At 44.3% G+C, this 19353-nt stretch overlaps 1 protein-coding gene across 7 annotated transcripts in view; it reads right to left on the bottom strand.

Moving 5' to 3' along the window:
- The window catches only part of Igf2bp3 (insulin-like growth factor 2 mRNA binding protein 3), a 134557-nt gene that overhangs the window by 43531 nt on the left and 71673 nt on the right, over positions 1–19353 (bottom strand). For 6 of the 7 annotated variants that reach the window (XM_017592993.3, XM_063286031.1, XM_063286030.1 and 3 more), the window contains 2 exons: positions 4782–4833; positions 4632–4695 (listed from right to left, as the gene is read on the bottom strand). In XM_017592993.3, coding sequence (XP_017448482.1) covers positions 4632–4695; positions 4782–4833 — 116 coding nt within the window. Of the gene's footprint in view, positions 1–4631; positions 4696–4781; positions 4834–10474; positions 10651–19353 lie in introns of those variants that run through there. The other variant, XM_063286034.1, reaches the window with a different exon arrangement.

The following is a 19353-nucleotide window of genomic DNA, read 5'->3' on the forward strand; positions in this document are numbered from 1 at the left end:
TTTCCCCCTTTTCTCTCCACCATCCACCTCTAATCAACTTTTAAATAAATGTTCTAACGATACACTCATGTAATATATATCCTTATATATAATTATTTATAATATATAAATATCTATAAAATTATATATATATATATAACTGGTTTTCTATGCTGTTTATAACTGAAAAATAAGTGAAGTTTTTAAGTACCAAATTTGGAATTAGCTAACTAAGGCATTACATATCCCTACAATCGCATTTTATGCACTTAGGGCAATGTAATTGCAGAGGCATCTTTAAAAATACCAGGGGTTGGGGATTTAGCTCAGTGGTAGGGTGCTTGCCTAGGAAGCGCAAGGCCCTGGGTTCGGTCCCCAGCTCCGAAAAAAAAGAACCAAAAAAAAAAAAATACCAACAGTAGGTTACTGTGAAAGAAGCAAGACCACCACCAGTGTCGGCCTCCTTGTGGCCTCTCACAGAGGCCCAGCTCGCCTGCAGCACTGCTGGAAGGGAGCACTGCACGCATCTCTACTCCCTTAACATCCTGACTCACAGAATAGCACCAAAGTTAAGAGTCCCTTTGAGTCATACAAATTTCCATCTTCCTCCCGGGTGTCTCTTTCCTTTTCTAGTAGTCCAATGACTGCTGCCTTTGGGGAAGAAGCTAGCTGAACTCTGAGAAGAAGAAGAGGAGGAATTCGAAGAGGAAGCAGAGGAGGAGGAGGAGGAGAACGTGTTATTTCACATGACCGTATGCTGTTTGACCCCCTACACTAGAATCACAGAAGGTGTGAGCTGCTATGTGACGCCAGAGACTCAACCCCAGCCCCTGAGCATCGTGAGTGGGCATCTTCCCAGCCCCAGTTACTCCTTGACACATGGTTGTGTATCACATCAGGATTTCCCACCAGGCCAGCACTGTCTCCTATGCTACTGTCCATCTCTTCCTCCCCTGTTGGCCCCTTTGGTCCCACAGTTACTCTTGTATTTTCTCATCATGTATGCAAATACAACCTTACATTTAATATCTAGAACCATAAATGAAAAAGATAACATTCCTCTCTCTCAGGTTAGCTTAATTCAGTTGAACTGAATCCATTTTCCTATAAATATGTAACCATCATTTTATAGCTTTAAAAAATCCACCGTGTGTGTCAGGTGTAGTGGCACACTCCTTTGGCCCCAACGTTCAGGACCTAGAGGCAGGTGGATCTCTTGAGTTCAAGGCCATCCTGGTCTACAAAGCAGATTCCAGGACAGTCAGGGCTACACAGAGAGACCCTGTCTCAAAAAGATAAAAAACAACCAAACAAAAAATTTCACTGAATACACACACACACACACACACACACACACACACACACACACATACACACACACACACACACCCCACTCCTTGTGCATCCCTGTTTTTGGATACCTCAACCTGCTCCAGTCCAAGCTATGTGAATAATGCTGGACTAGACATTATGTACAAGTAACATGCTCACCTGTAGTCCTTTGGGTAGATAACTTTTTATTTTGCAATATTAATTTACCCAGTTCAAAAATATATAAAGTCTTTCCATCTTCTAGTGTCTTCAATTTCGAGTGTTTTACATTTTCTTGTATATTTTTTTGTTTTTGTTTTCCAGAAAAGCTACATACTTTATATTGTTTTATTTTTCTATCTGACTTTCCTTTCTTTACTTTACATCCCAATCACAGGCCCACCCCCTCCTCTCCTCCATTCCCATCCTCCCGCCTTCCTCTCCCTACCACTTCTCCTCAGAAAAGGGAGACCCTCTTCTCTGATCCCTCACACACACAAGCTAAGCATGTCCTTCCCCACTGAGGCCAGAAAAGGCATGCAGCCGAGTCTGCGTCAGGGCCAGGCCCTGCTCCAATGGCTGGGGAGCCCACATGAAGACCAAGCTGCACATATGTGTAGGGCCTAGCTCCAGTCCATGTGCGCTCTTTGGTTGGTACAGGCCCAGATCGACTCTTGTCCTTGACCCTTGCGGTTTGCTCAATCCTGTTCCCTGACTCTTCCGCAAGGCTCCCTGAGCTCTGACTAATGTTTGGCTGCGGGTCTCTGCCTCTGTTTCCATCAGCTGCTGGATGGAGCCTCTCGGGAGACAACTATGCAGGCTCCTGTCTGCAAGCACAGCAGAGAATCACTGACAGTGTCAGGGGCTGGCTCTCTCCCACGGGGTGGGTCTCAAGTTGGGCCAGTCATTGGTTAACTTGCTCTGTTTTTTGTTTTGCTTCCTTGGTTAGGTTTATTCAAAGGTATTTTATTTAGTTAGTTATTGGCTATTGTGGATGGGATTATTTCCCTGGTTTCTTCCTCAGTATGTCTGTCTGTCATTGATATACAGGAAGGCAACTGATTTTTTTTTTTTAATGTTATATTTTTGTGTCTTGCTACTTTGCTCAAAATGGTTATCAGCTTAAGGGTTTCCTGGTAGAGTCTTTACAGTTCTACACGTAGGATAATAAGATCTACCAGTGAGGATCGCTGGACTTCCTTTTGGATTTGTAACGCTTGTCTCTCTCTAGTTTGAGTGCTCTAACAAAGACTTCAAGCACTGTATTAGATAAGAGCAAAGGGCCCAGAGGCTCTTGTACTTGGTCTAGTGGAAATGCTGTGAGGTTTTCTCCATTTAGTATGACAGGGAGACATAATATCGTGGATGAGGCTGAGATATACCCCTAGTCCTAGCACACTCAGGACTTTCTCATGAAGAGATGTTGGATTTTTGTTAAAAGCCTTTCCCGCATGTATGGTAATTAATGGTTTCTGTCTTTGACGTCACTTATATATAAAATTATTGATTTGCACATGTTGAAACATCAATACATGTTTGGAATGGAGCCAAGGCTAATCACAGTGAACATCTTTCTGATGCATCACTTAATTATTTTCCAATCATTTTATTGAGAAATTCTGCATCTATATCCATTAGGAGGAATTATCTCTAACGTTCTCTTTCTGCTGTCTCTTTATCTAGTTTTGGTATGCGGTTAGAACTAGCTTGATAGAGTTTGGTAGTTTTCCTACATTTTCTAATTTATGGACTAGTTTGAGGAGCACTAATCTTCCTCAAACAGATTGTAGAATTCAGCAGTGGATCTGTCTGAGCCTGAACGCTTTGAGCCACTCGACTTTCTTATTAGTATTTCAATCTCATGGGCTGTTACAGAGCTACTTAAAATCTTTATGTTGTCTTAGATTAATTTTGTTTGGTGATAAACATATAGAGGAATGTCCATTTCTGCTAGATTTTCCAACTCACTGGAATATGTGGGATTTTTGTTTTTTAGGTTAACATCTAATGATTTTAATTTCAATGATGTTATAATGTCTCCTTTTTTAGCTCAACATTTTTTAAGTGACTTATTTTCATGTTATGTGCATTGGTGTTTTTCCTGCATGTATGTGTAAGGAACTGGATCTCCTGGAGCTGGGGTTACACAGTTGTGAGCTGCCATGTGAGTGCTGGGAGTTGAACCTGGGTCCTCTAGAACAACAACCAGTGCTCTGAACTGATGAGCCTCTCAATTAAGTCTTAACTTGGTTTTTCTCTGTAGGGCGTTGTCTCCTGCAGCCCTTTATGACATCTGGTAGATAGAGATCCTGGAACCTGCGTCTGTGGCCCTGTAGACTGTGGCTCTGACCAGGCTCCCCTACTGAACAATGCTTAGTTCTGATGGAAGTTCATTCCCCAAGAGACCATCTGACCGCTAAGTTTCAGCGTGTAGGACACTTGCTCTGGGACTACCCACTTGGTAGGGTCTTTCTAAAAATCTCCTTCTCCAGCAGAGGAACAACTGGCTAGACCGTGCCAGCAACAGGGCTTCAATGGGCTGCTCACTGTCTCCTAAAACACGCAGTACCCAGAGTAGATACTCTCCAGTACCTGGATGGGACTCCTCCCCTTCACATGGAGGTTATCCCTGAAATCACACTGTTAAAGATCATTTCCCATTTCTCCTTTAGGGCTTAGGGACGGCCAAATGGTCCTTCTGACTCTGCCACAGAAAAGACCAGTCTGTTCCAGCTCTACCATGAGGAAGTGAGGCTTCCAGTCACAGTCCTGGCTGCCAGGGACTCTGCACCACCGCTGCTTTCACATCCTAGGCTGAACTATCGAGGGCAGCAGTTTCTGTGGGCCCCTTTTCTCTCCCACTGCTGGCAAAATTATCATGGGTTGATCCAAAAAGCTGTCAGCTACAAGTTGCAATAGTTCAGTGTCTGCTCAGTTAGTGAACTGGGTAATCACGACCAACTTCAGAGAGGAAAATGACAACATTTAACTGTTGTTAGTGCAATGCAGTGCTAAAGCACCAAGGGAGAGTAAGGAGGCAAATTACATAACCTGGAAAAATATTCAGACCCTTATTGCAAATAGGTTGTGATTTAGCTTCACGCATCACTTTCAAATGGTATTAAAGATAAATTAAAAAGGGAATATACCTTAACCTCATGCAGATTTCCAATAGTTGTGCAGATTTAAAAAGGCATTAATTGTAGAGTCAAAACATATAAAATAAGGTTTCCTTTTGTGACCCACCAGCCTGTCTTCAATTTAGGACATCACATAACATGAGTGACTGTAATAACTTAATCTAGTTATAACAGGTAGACAAGGAGTTCCGGGCTGCTTACTGTCTAGCTTGGTCCTTACTGGAATAGGTTACATTTACAACTGCTGTTTCCGAGTCCGTGTTCACTGAGGGAAGAGAAAACAGAGAATTGGTTAGTTTCTTCCCACTTCCTTCCCTTTACAAATTTAAAAGCAATTCAGAAGACAGGTACCTTGCTCACAGCTCTCCACCACTCCATACTGGACTAGTAAACTATCCAGCACCTAGCAGGGAGAGAAAATCGTCAAGTTTTGAGTTTCCCAAGATAGTAAAGGGGCAGGAACATGCTCTCAAACCACAAGTCATCATGATGAAAAAGAAAAGGATTAACTGGGGCTTTGAATTACAGAACCACAAGGAACACACTCACTGCTTCTCTCTGCTGCCCTGCCTGCCTGTTCCCCATCCCAGCTTTTGCCTCTTTCTGGTGGGTACCTGCCAGCCTCAGCAAACTTGGGAGCAGCTTTGGAGGCACAGGGCAAGAGCATGTTATTTCTCATACACAGATCTTACTTCCTCCATGGATTCAAAGTCATAAGATGGGGTCTCTGTTAAAGAGTTCTATCTGTAAGATGGTCCTTTTCAAAGAACTCCCTTGACAGCTCTACTGAATTTAGCAGGTCAGGTAAGCACAAGGCACACAGCAAACTAAAGCACACTTGCAGCAGCTGTCAGCATGCAGACGCTTACAAAGGTGATGTGACCATTTCTAGAGCTGAACAAGAGTGGAGAACATAAACACGAAGCTGTTTCCTCCCTCCTGAGCTGTAGACTGTTCTGACAGAGAAGCTATTAAGTAGTAATTATAGGTTTATTTTAACAAGAACCAAGGCTCTGTCTCATCATACAAGCCAGCTTCAACTGCTCTCGGCTTTCCAGACAACCCCCAAAAGATTAAGCAAAATTAGTTTCTATGTATCTACAGCAATTAATTAATTAATTTAATTACTTATTAATTTAATTGCCAAAATATGAAAGGCAGAAGTCCCTGAAGATGTTCTCTGGACCCAGTACACAGAAAACTGTTAAGAGGCATGCTACATTATAAAGGTAATTTCCTACTTCATCAGTGTTCCTTCCTTCGTAAGCACTTTTCAAAGGCTCCTTCACCTTCTGTAGTATGTTTTGTGCTTCTGCCTACTAGCTGTCTGGGAATGTGCTTTCTTCTTCGAGGAAGGTTGACGTCTAACTTGTTAACAGAATGCTCATTTTTTTTTCTTTGAGACTTTCCTCGGGTTCATGCTGGCCTCTAACTCGCTAAGTAGCTGTGACGTGGATATGCTGAAAGGCGAGGCAGTATAAGGGTGGTTGTGGAGTAGAGGAGCAGGCAGTAAGGGATTATTACCTATTTAATATGTTTACTTAATCATTCTGAGTTCTTCCTGAAAGTAATTTGCTCAGTAATTAAGTAATTATCTCTTAGTTTTCCTCCTGCCACCTCAGCTTTACTACTCCAGAGACAACGAGGCTAACACCTACAGAGGAAACCAGTGGAGCCAACATTCTCCAAAAGTTCTGCTGGCAAAAGGCCAAGACTTCCATCTGCAGAGGGTGTTTGATGTGCATCTACACATATGTGCATGTAGAATATATATATATATACACACACACAATGTGAACATACAAGTGCACATGTGTGTGCATGTACAAGGAAAACTTGAAGTTTAGGAAATGTATCACATTTTTACTACATATTATTTTACTATGTTTACATATCCAAAACAAAACATCCTAGCAGTACTGGCACACATGAGTTCCAGGACAGTCAGGGCTACACAGAGAAACCCTGACTTAAAACAAAAACAAAACCAAAAAAGTCTTGTAACTTAAACATGTTATTCCCAAGAATAAGTAAATGCTACTGGCTTGAATACACTGTATAAAATTTGCCAACTACACTAAAAGTGGCAAGCTTCATGGTATATGAATCATACTCAAATAAGCATGACTTTAAAATAAAACCAAAACCGACAAAACTGTAATCCTAAAAAAAGAAAGAAAGAATGGAAAAGGGATAAAAAAAGGTCCAGCATCAATCTTGGTCTTTAGTTGTGAACAAATTCACAACATAACCAGGCACCATGTGGGAGGCTTATACCCAGCTACAGTGGTCTCAGCGGGTCCTTGGTGCCTTAGAAGTTTTATGGACAAATCTGGAGATAATCAACACTCACAGGATGGGGGGAGGTACCAATGGCCTAATCACCCTTCCAACTGGGTGGTGCCTTTAATCCCAGAACCCAGAAGTGAGTTTGAGGCCAGCCTAGTCTACATAGGGAGTTCCAGACCAGTCATGGCTATACTACTGTCTCAAAAACTTAAGTCAATAAATAAAATTCTCAGAAATGAAATCAGGCCATGTCTGAATATGGTTTTTTTTTGGGGGGGGGTAAATTGCCCCTCTCCAAGTGTCTCCTACTGAGTCACCCATCCTATATATTAAGTAGGAAGATGTGCTGTGTACCTTTGGTTTCTTCTTAGCTGGACTCCTTTTAATTCTATACTGTTGAGTGTTCCCTTCTCTTCCCCCCAAATCCCTTACATATTTCAATAACATCTACCCAAATCTCTCACAAACCAGAATCTATACTTAAGCGGATTTACTTTACTGAAGCTGAATAGGGAATATTTCTTCATGTTCAGTGAAGTTTAAAACCCAACTGAAAGAGACAGGATGCATCAAGACAAGCTAAGCCTCAGAAACAATGTCTCGGTAGACATTTTTCCTACTAGGACTTAGGACTTAAAACCTAAAAATATAGAACCTTTGTTTTACATTGTTCACTCAAAAGCAAGAATAGTAAAGAAAGTTACATGATAAATGCAAAGATTATTGCTTTCTTGAACATGGTGGTGAAGAGTCAAGGTCATGTTTGGCAGTGGTGATGCATGCCTTTAATCTCAGCACTCACAAGGCAGAGGCAAGAGGATCTCAGTGAGTTCAAGGCAACCTGATCTATAGAGCAAGTTTCATGATAGCTAGGACTATCAAGATCATTCACAACAGCCTAGAGTAGAAACTACCTCCAGATCTATCAGCTGATGAGTGACAACGAAGAAAACATGGTCTCTCCTATAAAGAATCACCAATTGGGGGTTGGGGATTTAGCTCAGTGGTAGAGCGCTTGCCTAGGAAGCGCAAGGCCCTGGGTTCGATCCCCAGCTCTGAAAAAAAAAAAAAAAAAAAAGAACCAAAAAAAGAATCACCAATTGGTCGTAAAAGGAAGCATTTACATAAACGACAGCATAGGTGAACCTTGAAAATACTATGCCCACTGCCAGTAGTCAGGCACACTGTCTGATTCCACCTGTATCAATGTCAAGAATACCAAATCCCACAGAGGCACAAGGCAGACAACTGGCTGCTTAAAGACAGGGGGACAGAGGGAAAGTAGCCAGCAACACCTGGAGGTTCTTTCTGTGGTCATAAAACTTTCTCAAGTCACAATGGTGGTTGGAAATAAAGTGACACACTAAAAACCATTGCATTGTGCATGCCTAAAGGGGGATTGCAGAGTACCTGAACTTCATCTCAACAAAGCTGTTGAGTATCACTTATGATCAACAAATGACACAAAATTTGATATATTTTAATATTGCACATTGATGTGTTCCGGTTTCCTTGAGATCAAGAGGATCTTCCATCATGGAGGAAGTTCCTTAAAAGCAAAGGAAAGATTCAATAGCTTCAGGAAGTCCCTGAAACTGACCAGACTCACTAGGCCCCTCCCCGACAGAGTAAACAATAACAGCCTCAGATTTAGTAGAGCTGAGCTGCAAACAAGACTCTGAGATCACATCAATTGCCAGGAAGGAGCAGAAACCAGCTAGGCTGCCTCAAAGAGGTTTCTATCAATGAGGCACCTGGATAGGACACTCTCCAATACCTTCCAACCCACTGCGCTGCCTGCAGTCTGTACAGTGCGCTCCTGGTCTCCAGCTTTGTGAGCTGTCACCCATGCTGGGCTGGGCCTTGGTGATGCAGATGTCTTTGAGTCACTTCTGCTCCTGTAAGTAACCTCTCACCCATATTCTTGTAAGCAACCCCAATAAAACTCACTGATTCACCAAGCTAGACTTCGGTGGTATCAGTACTTTGGTCTATTGTGTCTCCAAGAAAAGTTTTGTCACGCAACATGCCTACACACATGAAACATCACAGTCAGTTTCCTCATGTGTCTCCAGCCTCGGAGTGCCCTTTATTTCTATCTGTGCATGATTATCTCAACAGAGAGCTGGGAAAATCCATGCAGCTCTAGCTCCTATGTGGTCAGTCTTCCCCTGCTGCCCCAGCCCCACCTCGACAAAACTGTTGCGGCTGATCCCCAGGCACAGGAAGTACAGCACACTCCGGAACAACAGACTGGAAGTCGGTGGCATTTGGGGGGCAGACAGAAACCCAGTGCAATGGAAACTCCATGGAATCTCTGAGAGTAACTCTCGTAAAGACAGGCCATCTTCTATAACCAAGGCCTCAAGTGAAGGGACTGGGATGACAACCCAGTCACAAAACCTTCAGCCTCCAGTCTGTCCTGACTGCAGAGTATGCTGGGATGGGAGCCTAGCAGAACTGTCCTCAAAGAGACCAGAGGACTTCATCCAGCACCAATGATGGGAACAGCTGTGAAGTCCCACAGCCAAACAAACATTAGGCGGGACTCTGTGAGTCCTGCTGAGGAAGGGGAGAAAGGATCAGGGAACCAGAAGGGCAACGACACACCACAAGAACACTGCCCATAGAATCAATTGACCAGGATATATGGGAACTTGAGAGATCAGGGAAAATGTAGGGGTCTGACCTAGGTGTGGTGTGTGTGTGTGTGTGTGTGTGTGTGTGTGTGTGTGTGTGTGTGTGTGTGTTTTTCATATATATAATGTCTGAGTAGCTTGATGTTCTTGTGGGGATCCTAACAGTGGGAGCAAGAGCTGTCCATGACTTGTCTACTTCTGGGACTCTTTTCTCCTACTGGGTTCCCTTGTCAAGCCTTGATGTGATGTGTATGCCTAGTCTCATTGTAGTTTGTTATGCCCTGTTTGGTTGCTGTCCCTGGGAGGCCTGCTATTTTCTGAAGGGGGGTGGGGGAGAGACTTGGGAGGCGGGGAGGAAAAAGACACTTCAGTCAGTATGTGATATATAAAAAAAGATAATATAATTAAAAAGGCTTTTGTCGGGGCTGGGGATTTAGCTCAGTGGTAGAGCGCTTACCTAGGAAGCGTAAGGCCCTGGGTTCGGTCCCCAGCTCCGAAAAAAAAGAACCAAAAAAAAAAAAAAAAGGCTTTTGTCCTGAGTGCAAAGAAAGCTAATTTTCAGTTCCATCAAAAGTCCATGGTAATTTAAGCTAATAGGTGCACTTGTTACAGGGTCAGGAGGAAGAAGCACAAGCACTCCGAGCACCCACGCTGTGGTGAAAGTTAAGTACACCAAAAGGCAGGGGCACCCAAGCCTGCTCACCCACCTGACGGCCTTCCAATACTAAACTTAGTTTTAGATACTAGGAAAGGCTCACCACAGACACGGGTTACTCCTCCTGTCAAAAGAGGAGGGAACCCTGTCCATAGAAGCCGCTCTGCAGAAGGAACTTCCTTCAGATGCACCCAAAGTTTCCTCAGGAATAGGCCCAGAAAGTCTGTTCTTGAATCGAATCTCTGAAAAAACTACATATATAACAAAAAGCACTCATACATTGCAGATGTCAGGAACCATTTCTAGTAAAAACTTACCCAAAAAAAGAAAATAAAGGTTTCTCATTATTTCTCTAAACTATCACCAACACAATATTTTGGATAAGACTTCTCTTACAGCAAGTCTGAGGACAGCTTTTAGGTTGAGGAGACATGCCCTCACAGATCATCGGCAGCACACACCTTGATCACCAGAAGAGCCCTCCTGGGCTTATTCACACAGACATACAGTCCACTGTGGAGTCTTTAGAGCAAAGGCAGGACTTCTGGGAACCGTACTTTCACCAGTTGGATCCTCTAAGCAGGTAAAGAGGTGGCATTAGCACCCAGTCGGTGGCTAGAAGCAGGAGTCACCTTCCCAGAAGCCCCACCCACCATCGCTGAGGTCATAAGAGCGTCTAGCGTTCCCTTGTTTCCACTAAGCCACGATGGCTTTAAAAGCTGAGTGAGCAACTCGCACCCTCGCCTCGATCCCTCGCACCCTCGCCTCGATCCCTCGCACCCTCGCCTCGATCCCTCGCACCCTCGCCTCGATCCCTCGCACCCTCGCCTCGATCCCTCGCACCCTCGCCTCGATCCCTCGCACCCTCGCCTCGATCCCTCGCACCCTCGCCTCGATCCCTCACACCCTCGCCTCGATCTCGCAAGTCCTGGGAAGTCCCTGCGGGACCCACGCACGTGACCCGCCATCCTGTTTGGAATGGACTGCCCTCTGCAGTGCACCAGCAGTCGGTGGTTGTGAACTGTGCTGCTTGGAAGCAGCCCTGTCCATCCATTACTCACTCCACACCATCCCACAGGGTATCAGCATCTCGTTCTGCAGTTAGATCAACTATGTCAGGGAGGCTTAACAGTGTGGTCAACCCCAGCTGCCAGCTCTGCTGACTTGAATAACTGAGCCCAGAGAAAACGTGGTTTCGAGGAGTGACCACTGAAAGGTCATGGGCTTCTCTCAGGGGTGATGAGATGATTCTATAATTAGTGGTGGTCACATACTACATGACTGTACATGGTGGTTAATTTTATGAGGTGTGGATTTTACCCCCTTCTTTAAGAGACATTTGTACATGTTTATGTTTACATATCCACACACACTCAGAGGAGCATCCCTTTGCTCATTTTCACACGTGTATATACAGTTCTGTGCTACACCCTTAAATATACTTAGTTGCTCTTCCAAATGCCGCTGATGTCTTTCTCCATTGTAGCTGTAGCAGCTGGGGTGGGACTTAAAGTTGCTGGCTGAAGCACGGCCTTTCTCACCTGTATTCCCTGACCATCTGAATAAGTCACGTTGATTGACTATTCTTTTCAAGGGCCTTAGGACTTCTCTAGAGCCAAGTGTTACCATTACCTTTTCCTTTACCTGCCATGAGTCACTGTCCACCCCCAACAGAAGAATCTCAGAGAAAGGACAGTGGTGACAATCTGGCCCCTTCCAGGCTTCGGCCCCTAAACCCAAAGATGAGAGACTGGAAAATTCTGTTAGCCAGTGTGGTGGCACAAACCTCTAATTCTTGAATTTGATAAGCTTTGACATGAGGACTGTGATTCAGGAACTAACTGAACTACATGGTAAGACCTTATCTCAAAAAAAAAAAAAAAAACCCTAAAAGTCAAACAATTCAGAACCCACTAACTTAGTCCTTAACAACCAGCAAAGAACCACCATTGCCCCCGGAAAAGGGGATGATGGGTGGAAGCAGAGCCTAGTCATGGCGGGTGGCTCAGTGGCAGGGCCTTTGCCTGGCATGTGAGAGGCCCTGAGTTCAAGGGAAAAGAAAGATGTCCAGTTACAATCCTCACAAAACTCTGGGTAAAAATCACTCTTCTTTCACCCAGTGAGACTCTGTTGAAGAAAACGAATTTCTCATCTGCGAGCGGTTATCAGTTGTAGATAGCTTCTAGGTTAGAGATGGGGGCTTGTGTCCACTTGCACTCTCAGCACTGGGACCCATGCAGACACTGCGAGGCAGGTTCTCTCACTGGCTTGGACTGGCAGGCGAACAAACCCCACTGACCTTCCTGTCTCTGTCTTTCCAGTGCTGACGATACCCACACATATGCCACCAAGTGGGCATTTTACACAGGACAGAGCAAACTTGTCCATGCTTTGGAGGCAAACACCAAACTGCCTTCTCCAGACCTGCTTAAAGGCGGTAACCAAACAGCAAACACAGAAAGATAATGAGTTGACCTCCAAAGTCAGCACTGTCAGGAATGATTCCCACAGATGAACGCCTTGTGATCACGCACACGGGAATACTACTGAGAGAAGGGGCACTCAGCATCCCTCTGTACTAGAACTGAGTTTAGCATAAGGAGGTCTCAGTGTTGCATCTAACAAGTTTAGTTAAAAGTATCAGACCACCAAAATACGCAACTGGGTACAATTTAAAATGCACCAGTAGTTAGGAAAATCACAGCTGCTCCAATTATAAAAAGACAAGGAAAACTAACAGGCCCAAGAGATCTCAGCTAATAAATATTAGAGACAATGCACAGAAGAGCCCAGAAAGAAACTACAGAAACACCTGTAGTGGCTCATACCAGTTGTTCTAGGAGAGAGAAGCAGGAGGATTGCTGTGAGTTCAATGGTTAGCCTGAGCTTCCAGGTGAGACTGTTTCAAACATTCACAGGGCACACGCACACACACGCACACGCACGCACATGCACACACACACACCAATTTAACAAGTAAAAAGAAAACAAAGCCAGTTACACAGATATGTGGTGATGTGCATCTGTGATTCCAGCCTTCAAAAGGCTGAGGCAGGAGAATAGGGGGTTGGAAACTAGCCTGGACAAAACGTCGAGATGCTATTCCTTATGATTGATGCACTAACTTCATTTCTGCTTAGTCAGCGTTAAAGAACTCATGCAGAATGTAAGTGAAGGTCGGTGCAGACATGTTCACTGACAGGCCAATTGCTGGAATGAGACTAAAAATCACTCGCATAGGCAGCAATGTGGAGTGCTTTCTGTAATTACAAACCACACAGAGAACGTGGTAATTAGCAATCACCATAAGACTTAGAGGCCAAGTACACTTTTAAAGTGTTAGAACTGAGCGTCAGCTGGGCCTGCTGGTACAGACGTGGCCAGCCCAGAACTTGAGAGATCCTATCACCGATTAAAATGAGAGCACAGCTGCCCAGTACTAACCCCAAAGTTTTGCAGAATGCTTCAGGAAAATGAAGATGGCCACAGGAAAGGATGTCTGCAGACAATTATGAATTGAGGGATGTGTACGTAGGGTGTTTAAAGAACTAGGACACCCCAAATTTTCCTGTATCACTCAAACACCACTAGTAGGAATATAAACCGACACAACCATTTTAGAAATCAGTGTGTGTGCTCCTCGAGAAGCTACCACACACCTCCCCAATCCCATCTTTAGGTGCACACACCCTTCTAACTGAAAATCTCTCCTCACCGCACACAAGCACCCAATGTTCCCAGGAGCACACACACTAGCTGTACAGTTGTGTGGTCAAGGGAAGACTGCGCGTGGTACACTCACACAGCAGTAGTCTTTCTAGTCATGAGGGATAATGTACATGCTAAAACATGGCACCCTGAAAAGACTATGCTAAAAGATACCAACATGAGCACCGGTGGTGCCAGGACTCCAGAAACTGCAAACACTTAGCTACCCTGGTTACACAGTGGGACCATGCTTAAAACAGCAAACCAAACAACAAGCGCCGGCAAGCAAGGCCACCATGAATAACTCCATTTACATCAAATATCAGAACAGGCAGTCTGTAAAGGCAAAGAGTATGCCAGTGTCTCTATGATCTAGGAAGAGGTGGCCAAGTAGCAAGGAGAGAATGATAGGAACCACAGTGACGTTAGGGGACAATGAAATATTCTGAAATTAACAGTGATGTTTCCAACCCTGTGGATACCTTTCAAAGCCATTGTATTGTGTACTCTATAGGGTAAAATTTATACTCTATGAATTATGGCTCTATTTTAAAAATCTAATAAAGGCATAAAATACAACATGCTTGACCATGCTAAGAAACTGAGTCCCTTAACAAGAAAAAAATAAAATGAAAACATAAATTATATAGGTTATACTGACTTCCAGAAATTGTTTTAAGAAATAAAGAATGCCAAGAAAACAGGTGTGGGGGCTGGAGAGATGGCTCAGCAGTTAAGAGCACTGACTGCTCTTCCAGAGGTCCTGAGTTCAAATCCCAGCAACCACATGGTGGCTCACAACCATCTGTAATGGAACCTCTTCTGGTGTGTCTGAAGACAGCTGCAGTATACTCATAGAAATAAATCTTTAAACAAAAAAAAAAAAAGAAAAGAAAAAAAGAAAAAGAGAAAATAGGTGTGTCTTCTTTCTTATTTTTAAGGTTCTCCCTGAAGAAGTGAAGCAGGCAAGCACAAGGAATAGATTAGCAATCTAGGACTCCACTTGGCTGGGACATACCACTCTCCTAAGGATCTACCTACACCAGCTGCACATAATACTCTGGAAAGTGGAGTAAGTTTTCCATACACGCTATCAAAATACAAACTGTGCCCCCGTTTTTGGTATGAAGTTTTTATCCAAATGTATTTCTTAAGATTCCTGGTACAAAAAATAGGATACTGAATGCAGTAAGCAAAATGCTTGTTTACCTAAACATTAAGTGACCATACTCTTGATTGCTGCTTCTCATTTGTACTATTGCTTCATTTTGAATATGAGCTTTTAGTTCAATCCCTTGAATAAGGAACAGAAACCTAGAAGCGCTCAGCTCAGATCCCTGAGCACACAGGCAAAAGAACCACGATGAGCCAGGCAGAACAACACACAGAAATGACTTGGAAATCAGTAGAAAAGAGAAAGCTGCTTACCGCATCACCTATTGGGAGTACTGAGCACATAACACCTACTGGAGTACTGAGCACATATCACCCATTGGAGTACTGAGTAAACTACTGAGACAAGGCCTGGTTTGCACAGGTCCAGTGGAATCTCTCCCCTTCACAGCATTTGTCTCCCATGATAAGTTCACCCACATTTCCTAAGAAGTCAAACTCCTTTGTAACTTGTGGTCATGAGTGCTAGGAATTAAACCCAGATCTGGAAGAGCAGCTAGCACTCCTAACTGCAGAGTCGCCTCTCCAGCCTCTTCTTTCCTTTTTCTGCTTGTTTTTCGTTTTTGTTTGTTCGTTTGTTTGTTTGTTTTGTGTTTTTTAAGAGCCTCACATTTATGGCTCAGACTAGCCAGGGACTGATGATTCTCCTGCCTCCCAAGTGCTGGAATTAGACCAGTGCCACTATGCCTAGCTTTACCATAATGCTTACAATTTGAAATTTACCTAGTATATTTAATGAACATGTGTACATGTGTTTGCACTCACACACACATGTACGTGCGCACATGCACAAGCTGTGCAAAAAAAAAAAAAAAAAGGCCCTTGGGTAAGACAACTCCATAGATATTTAGGTCAAAATACTTATTTTTTTTTCCTCTTTTTTTTTTTGGAGGGGGGGGGGAGCTGGGGACTGAACCCAGGGCCTTGCGCTTGCTAGGCAAGCACTCTACAACTGAGCTAAATCCCCAACCCCGGTCAAAATACTTATTATGAGGACTCTGGGACTACATTTAATTTCCGAGGTCTGTTTCCCAGAAAACAAGAAACTCATTCTATTACAAACTAGAAGTCTCTGAGATTCTAAGTCTGAAATCAGTGCACAAGGAGGCCTGGCTGCTAGCTGGGGTTGCTAGCAATCTTGGGCACTCATCTGGTTCTGCTTTAAAAACTTTAGAGTCTTTCTGGCTTGTTGGGAGGGGATGAGAAATCCACAAACTTTAATGAGGTTCAAGGTTGCGATCAAGTATTACAGCCTCAACTCTCATCTACTCCCCACTGAATCCTCACCAACACCTTCACCTAGAACACATTGTAGAGCTCCTTGACTCTGGAGTGCAGCGCATTACCTCATTCCCGATAACCACTCTACTGTGTTCTGGCCTGGTGTCATCAGGACTGACGTCATTAGCACCTGCAGGCATGACTGCTACAGTGTGAGAAGAGGGACGGTTGGACAAAGGCATGGCAGGACTGCAAAGACAGACTGTAGTGGGCATGGCCATGGCTAGGAGATAAAGGACCTCCAGGTCACCTGTGCCACCATTTGGGGTTGCTATCTCCAGAATGCTGAGAGAATGAATGTGCTGCTTAAGGCCTCTTTGCCTTGTGGACACAACCATCACCTTCTCAATGTGCACAGTATCTACCTTGAACCTAGGCCAGGGGCTTGTCTGAGCACAATCCAACAGGTCTTTCACTGTCCATGTCTGGATAAGAGTCCTTGCTTCCGTGCTGTCTAGAACAAGCTGCTCAGACAGTTACACTGAAGGCTCTAAAGGCGGGAGAGACTCTCCATTCACCGCTACACACCATTAGTCAATCACGCACCATCCCATTCAGTCATCCAACTATCCCAGTGTGGATGCTAACCATGTCCTCAAGATGTAGAACATGCTTCAAAGAGGAAAGGCCTCTGCCCAGTCAGACAGCAGAGAGACCCTGGGTTCCAGTCAGCACGTACACGGTGACTCACAGCTGTGTGTAACTTCAGTTCTAAGGGCTCCAACACACACTCTGGCCTCCTGGGGCAGCACACACACACAAATATACCTGAAGCCAAAACACCCACACATAAACTAAAAAGAAAAGGAATAAACAATCAAAGGAGGTTTCAGGGGGAGGGAAAGATTGGAATTATGCCCTAAAATACAAAATAGAATGGCCTCAACCCCAAATGACTACACAGAGTAGACGCTTCTTCATGGACAAGTAGCTCTCGGGGTTGGGGATTTAGCTCAGTGGTAGAGCACTTGCCTAGCATGTGCAAGGCCCTGAGTTTGGTCCCCAGCTCCGAAAAAAAAAAAAAAGAAAAAACAAACAAGTAGCTCTCGCAAGATCCTGGGCTCTCGGTCCAAACACTGAGGAGGACACTCTACAAGAGAAGCAGGCAATCTTAACTGCTAAGCCATCTCTCCAGGCCTGCAGTGACATTCTTCCAGGTCTGTGGGAAGGCAAGGAAGGTGGCTTTACTCCAAACACTCTAGCTTCACTGCTTCAACCCCTCTTCCAGGAGAGCAGGACTGCTATGGAGTGGCAAGCTGTGTGGCAGCAGTGTCCGTCCACTCGATAGACTAATGGTGGCGTTTTCTCTCAAATGTATAAGCTCAGACTAGCCAGGAGAGAAACCTCAGTTAACTCCAACTAAGACCCTCTACACCATCTTCGACACTGCTAAAACTGTCAAGGTCATCAAAACATTGAGTCAAGAGACTGCCACAGCAGCAGGAAGCAGGAGAAACTGCAGCTGCACACAGTACAGATCCTGCACAGGACCCTGGAGCAAGCAGCAAAATAGAATGGCCTCAGGCACAAATGATGCACAGAATAGATGGCATGATCTTCAGGCATCAGCTTCACTATAAGGTTGATAACACAGGTTCCCAGTGTGCTGGCAGGTACACCCCACTGAAGCGGCCTGTCAGCGACAAGACTGGGTCTGAAGTGCATGGGAAGCCTCTCTATTTGCTTTCGTTTTTCTGTAAATAGCCAGCCATTCTGAAATGCAAACTTCATTTCAAAAGAGGAATACAGCGCCAGTACACACTGCAATGTGCATGAACCCTGAAGAAAAACTAAGGGAAAAGACTCACCACAAAATAGCACACATTACAGGTGCAGTTTATAAAATGTCGAGAATACAGAAACCTATGGAAATAGAAGGTGAACTTTCCAGCATTGGGAAGAGAAGGAAGCAGGAAGTGGGTACTTATTGGTAAGGCTCTTAGGGGTAATGAAACCTTCTAAAGCTAGACAATGGTGCTCTACCACAACTCAGCGGACACACCAGGAGTCACTGAATGGTGTGCATTTGGAGCCAACAGGATAGCTCAGAGACAGCTTGCCACTGAGGCCTACTGACCTATATATTCAACCATGTATGCTCTGATCTCCATATGTAACACACACACACACACACACACACACACACACACTCCATGTGTAATACACACACACACACACTATACACAATAAGTAATAAAAAAAGTTAGGTGATTTTATGACATATGAATTTCCTAATAAAGCTGTCATCAACACAAAATGAAATTCAGCAAATTAGAAAAGCTAATGTTAAAATACCAAGTACATGTATGGGATGGATCTCCTGGTGAGCATAGGTAGCAGTGCTCTGGAAGACAGTTTTGACTGTTCCCTTCCTTAAATAAAAGACAAGAGAAAGGAAAAAAGGAGAAACAACATTACATCAGTTTTGCATCCTTATTGCATCACCCCATTTTGCTCAGCTTGATGATGTACCAGGGTTAGCTGAATGCTGACCAACTATTGTTCTCACTACACAACTTTCATTTGAAAGCTTTAAGATGTCTGTGTGCGCACGCACGCACACACACACACACACGCACGCACGCACGCACGCACGCACGCACGCACGCACGCACGCACACACACACACAGTCACCCCAGGGACCCTGTCCCTGCCTTCCCAGTGCTGAGATTACACTTGGGAGCCATGCCCTGCTTTGCGATGTGGGGTCCACATTGATGCTCACACGGGAAGCACTTTCTCACCTAAGCTCTCCCCAGTCTCCTTCAGATCTTTGAATGACACGTTCTCCTTTGCACCCATGATGCATGACTCTAAGGAGGGCATCTGCCACCCTTTACCCACCATCATAAAGTTCTTTGTGGGTTTCACTGAGGGTTCATGTCTGAAGAGGTTAACTGTCACACTGTCCTGAGAGCCTGTCCAAAAGCCTTCTGCTTTGTGTGAGGTGGTGGCGGCCATCCTTGTCTTCATCATCATTATCATCATCTTCATCATTGTCATCATCATCTTTGTCACCATCATCGAGACAGGAACTATATAGTCTAGGGTCCTGACCTTATTAAGTATGCCAGGCTACCTACAAATTAGTGATCCCCCTAAATACTCTTCCTACACTGAGATGACAGTATTTATCCATTCCTCCATCACTACCTGTGCTCCAGGTGTCACTACTCA

This window comes from Rattus norvegicus, chromosome 4 (genome assembly GCF_036323735.1).
Source record: "Rattus norvegicus strain BN/NHsdMcwi chromosome 4, GRCr8, whole genome shotgun sequence".
In the NCBI taxonomy this organism is placed as follows: Eukaryota; Metazoa; Chordata; class Mammalia; order Rodentia; family Muridae; genus Rattus; species Rattus norvegicus.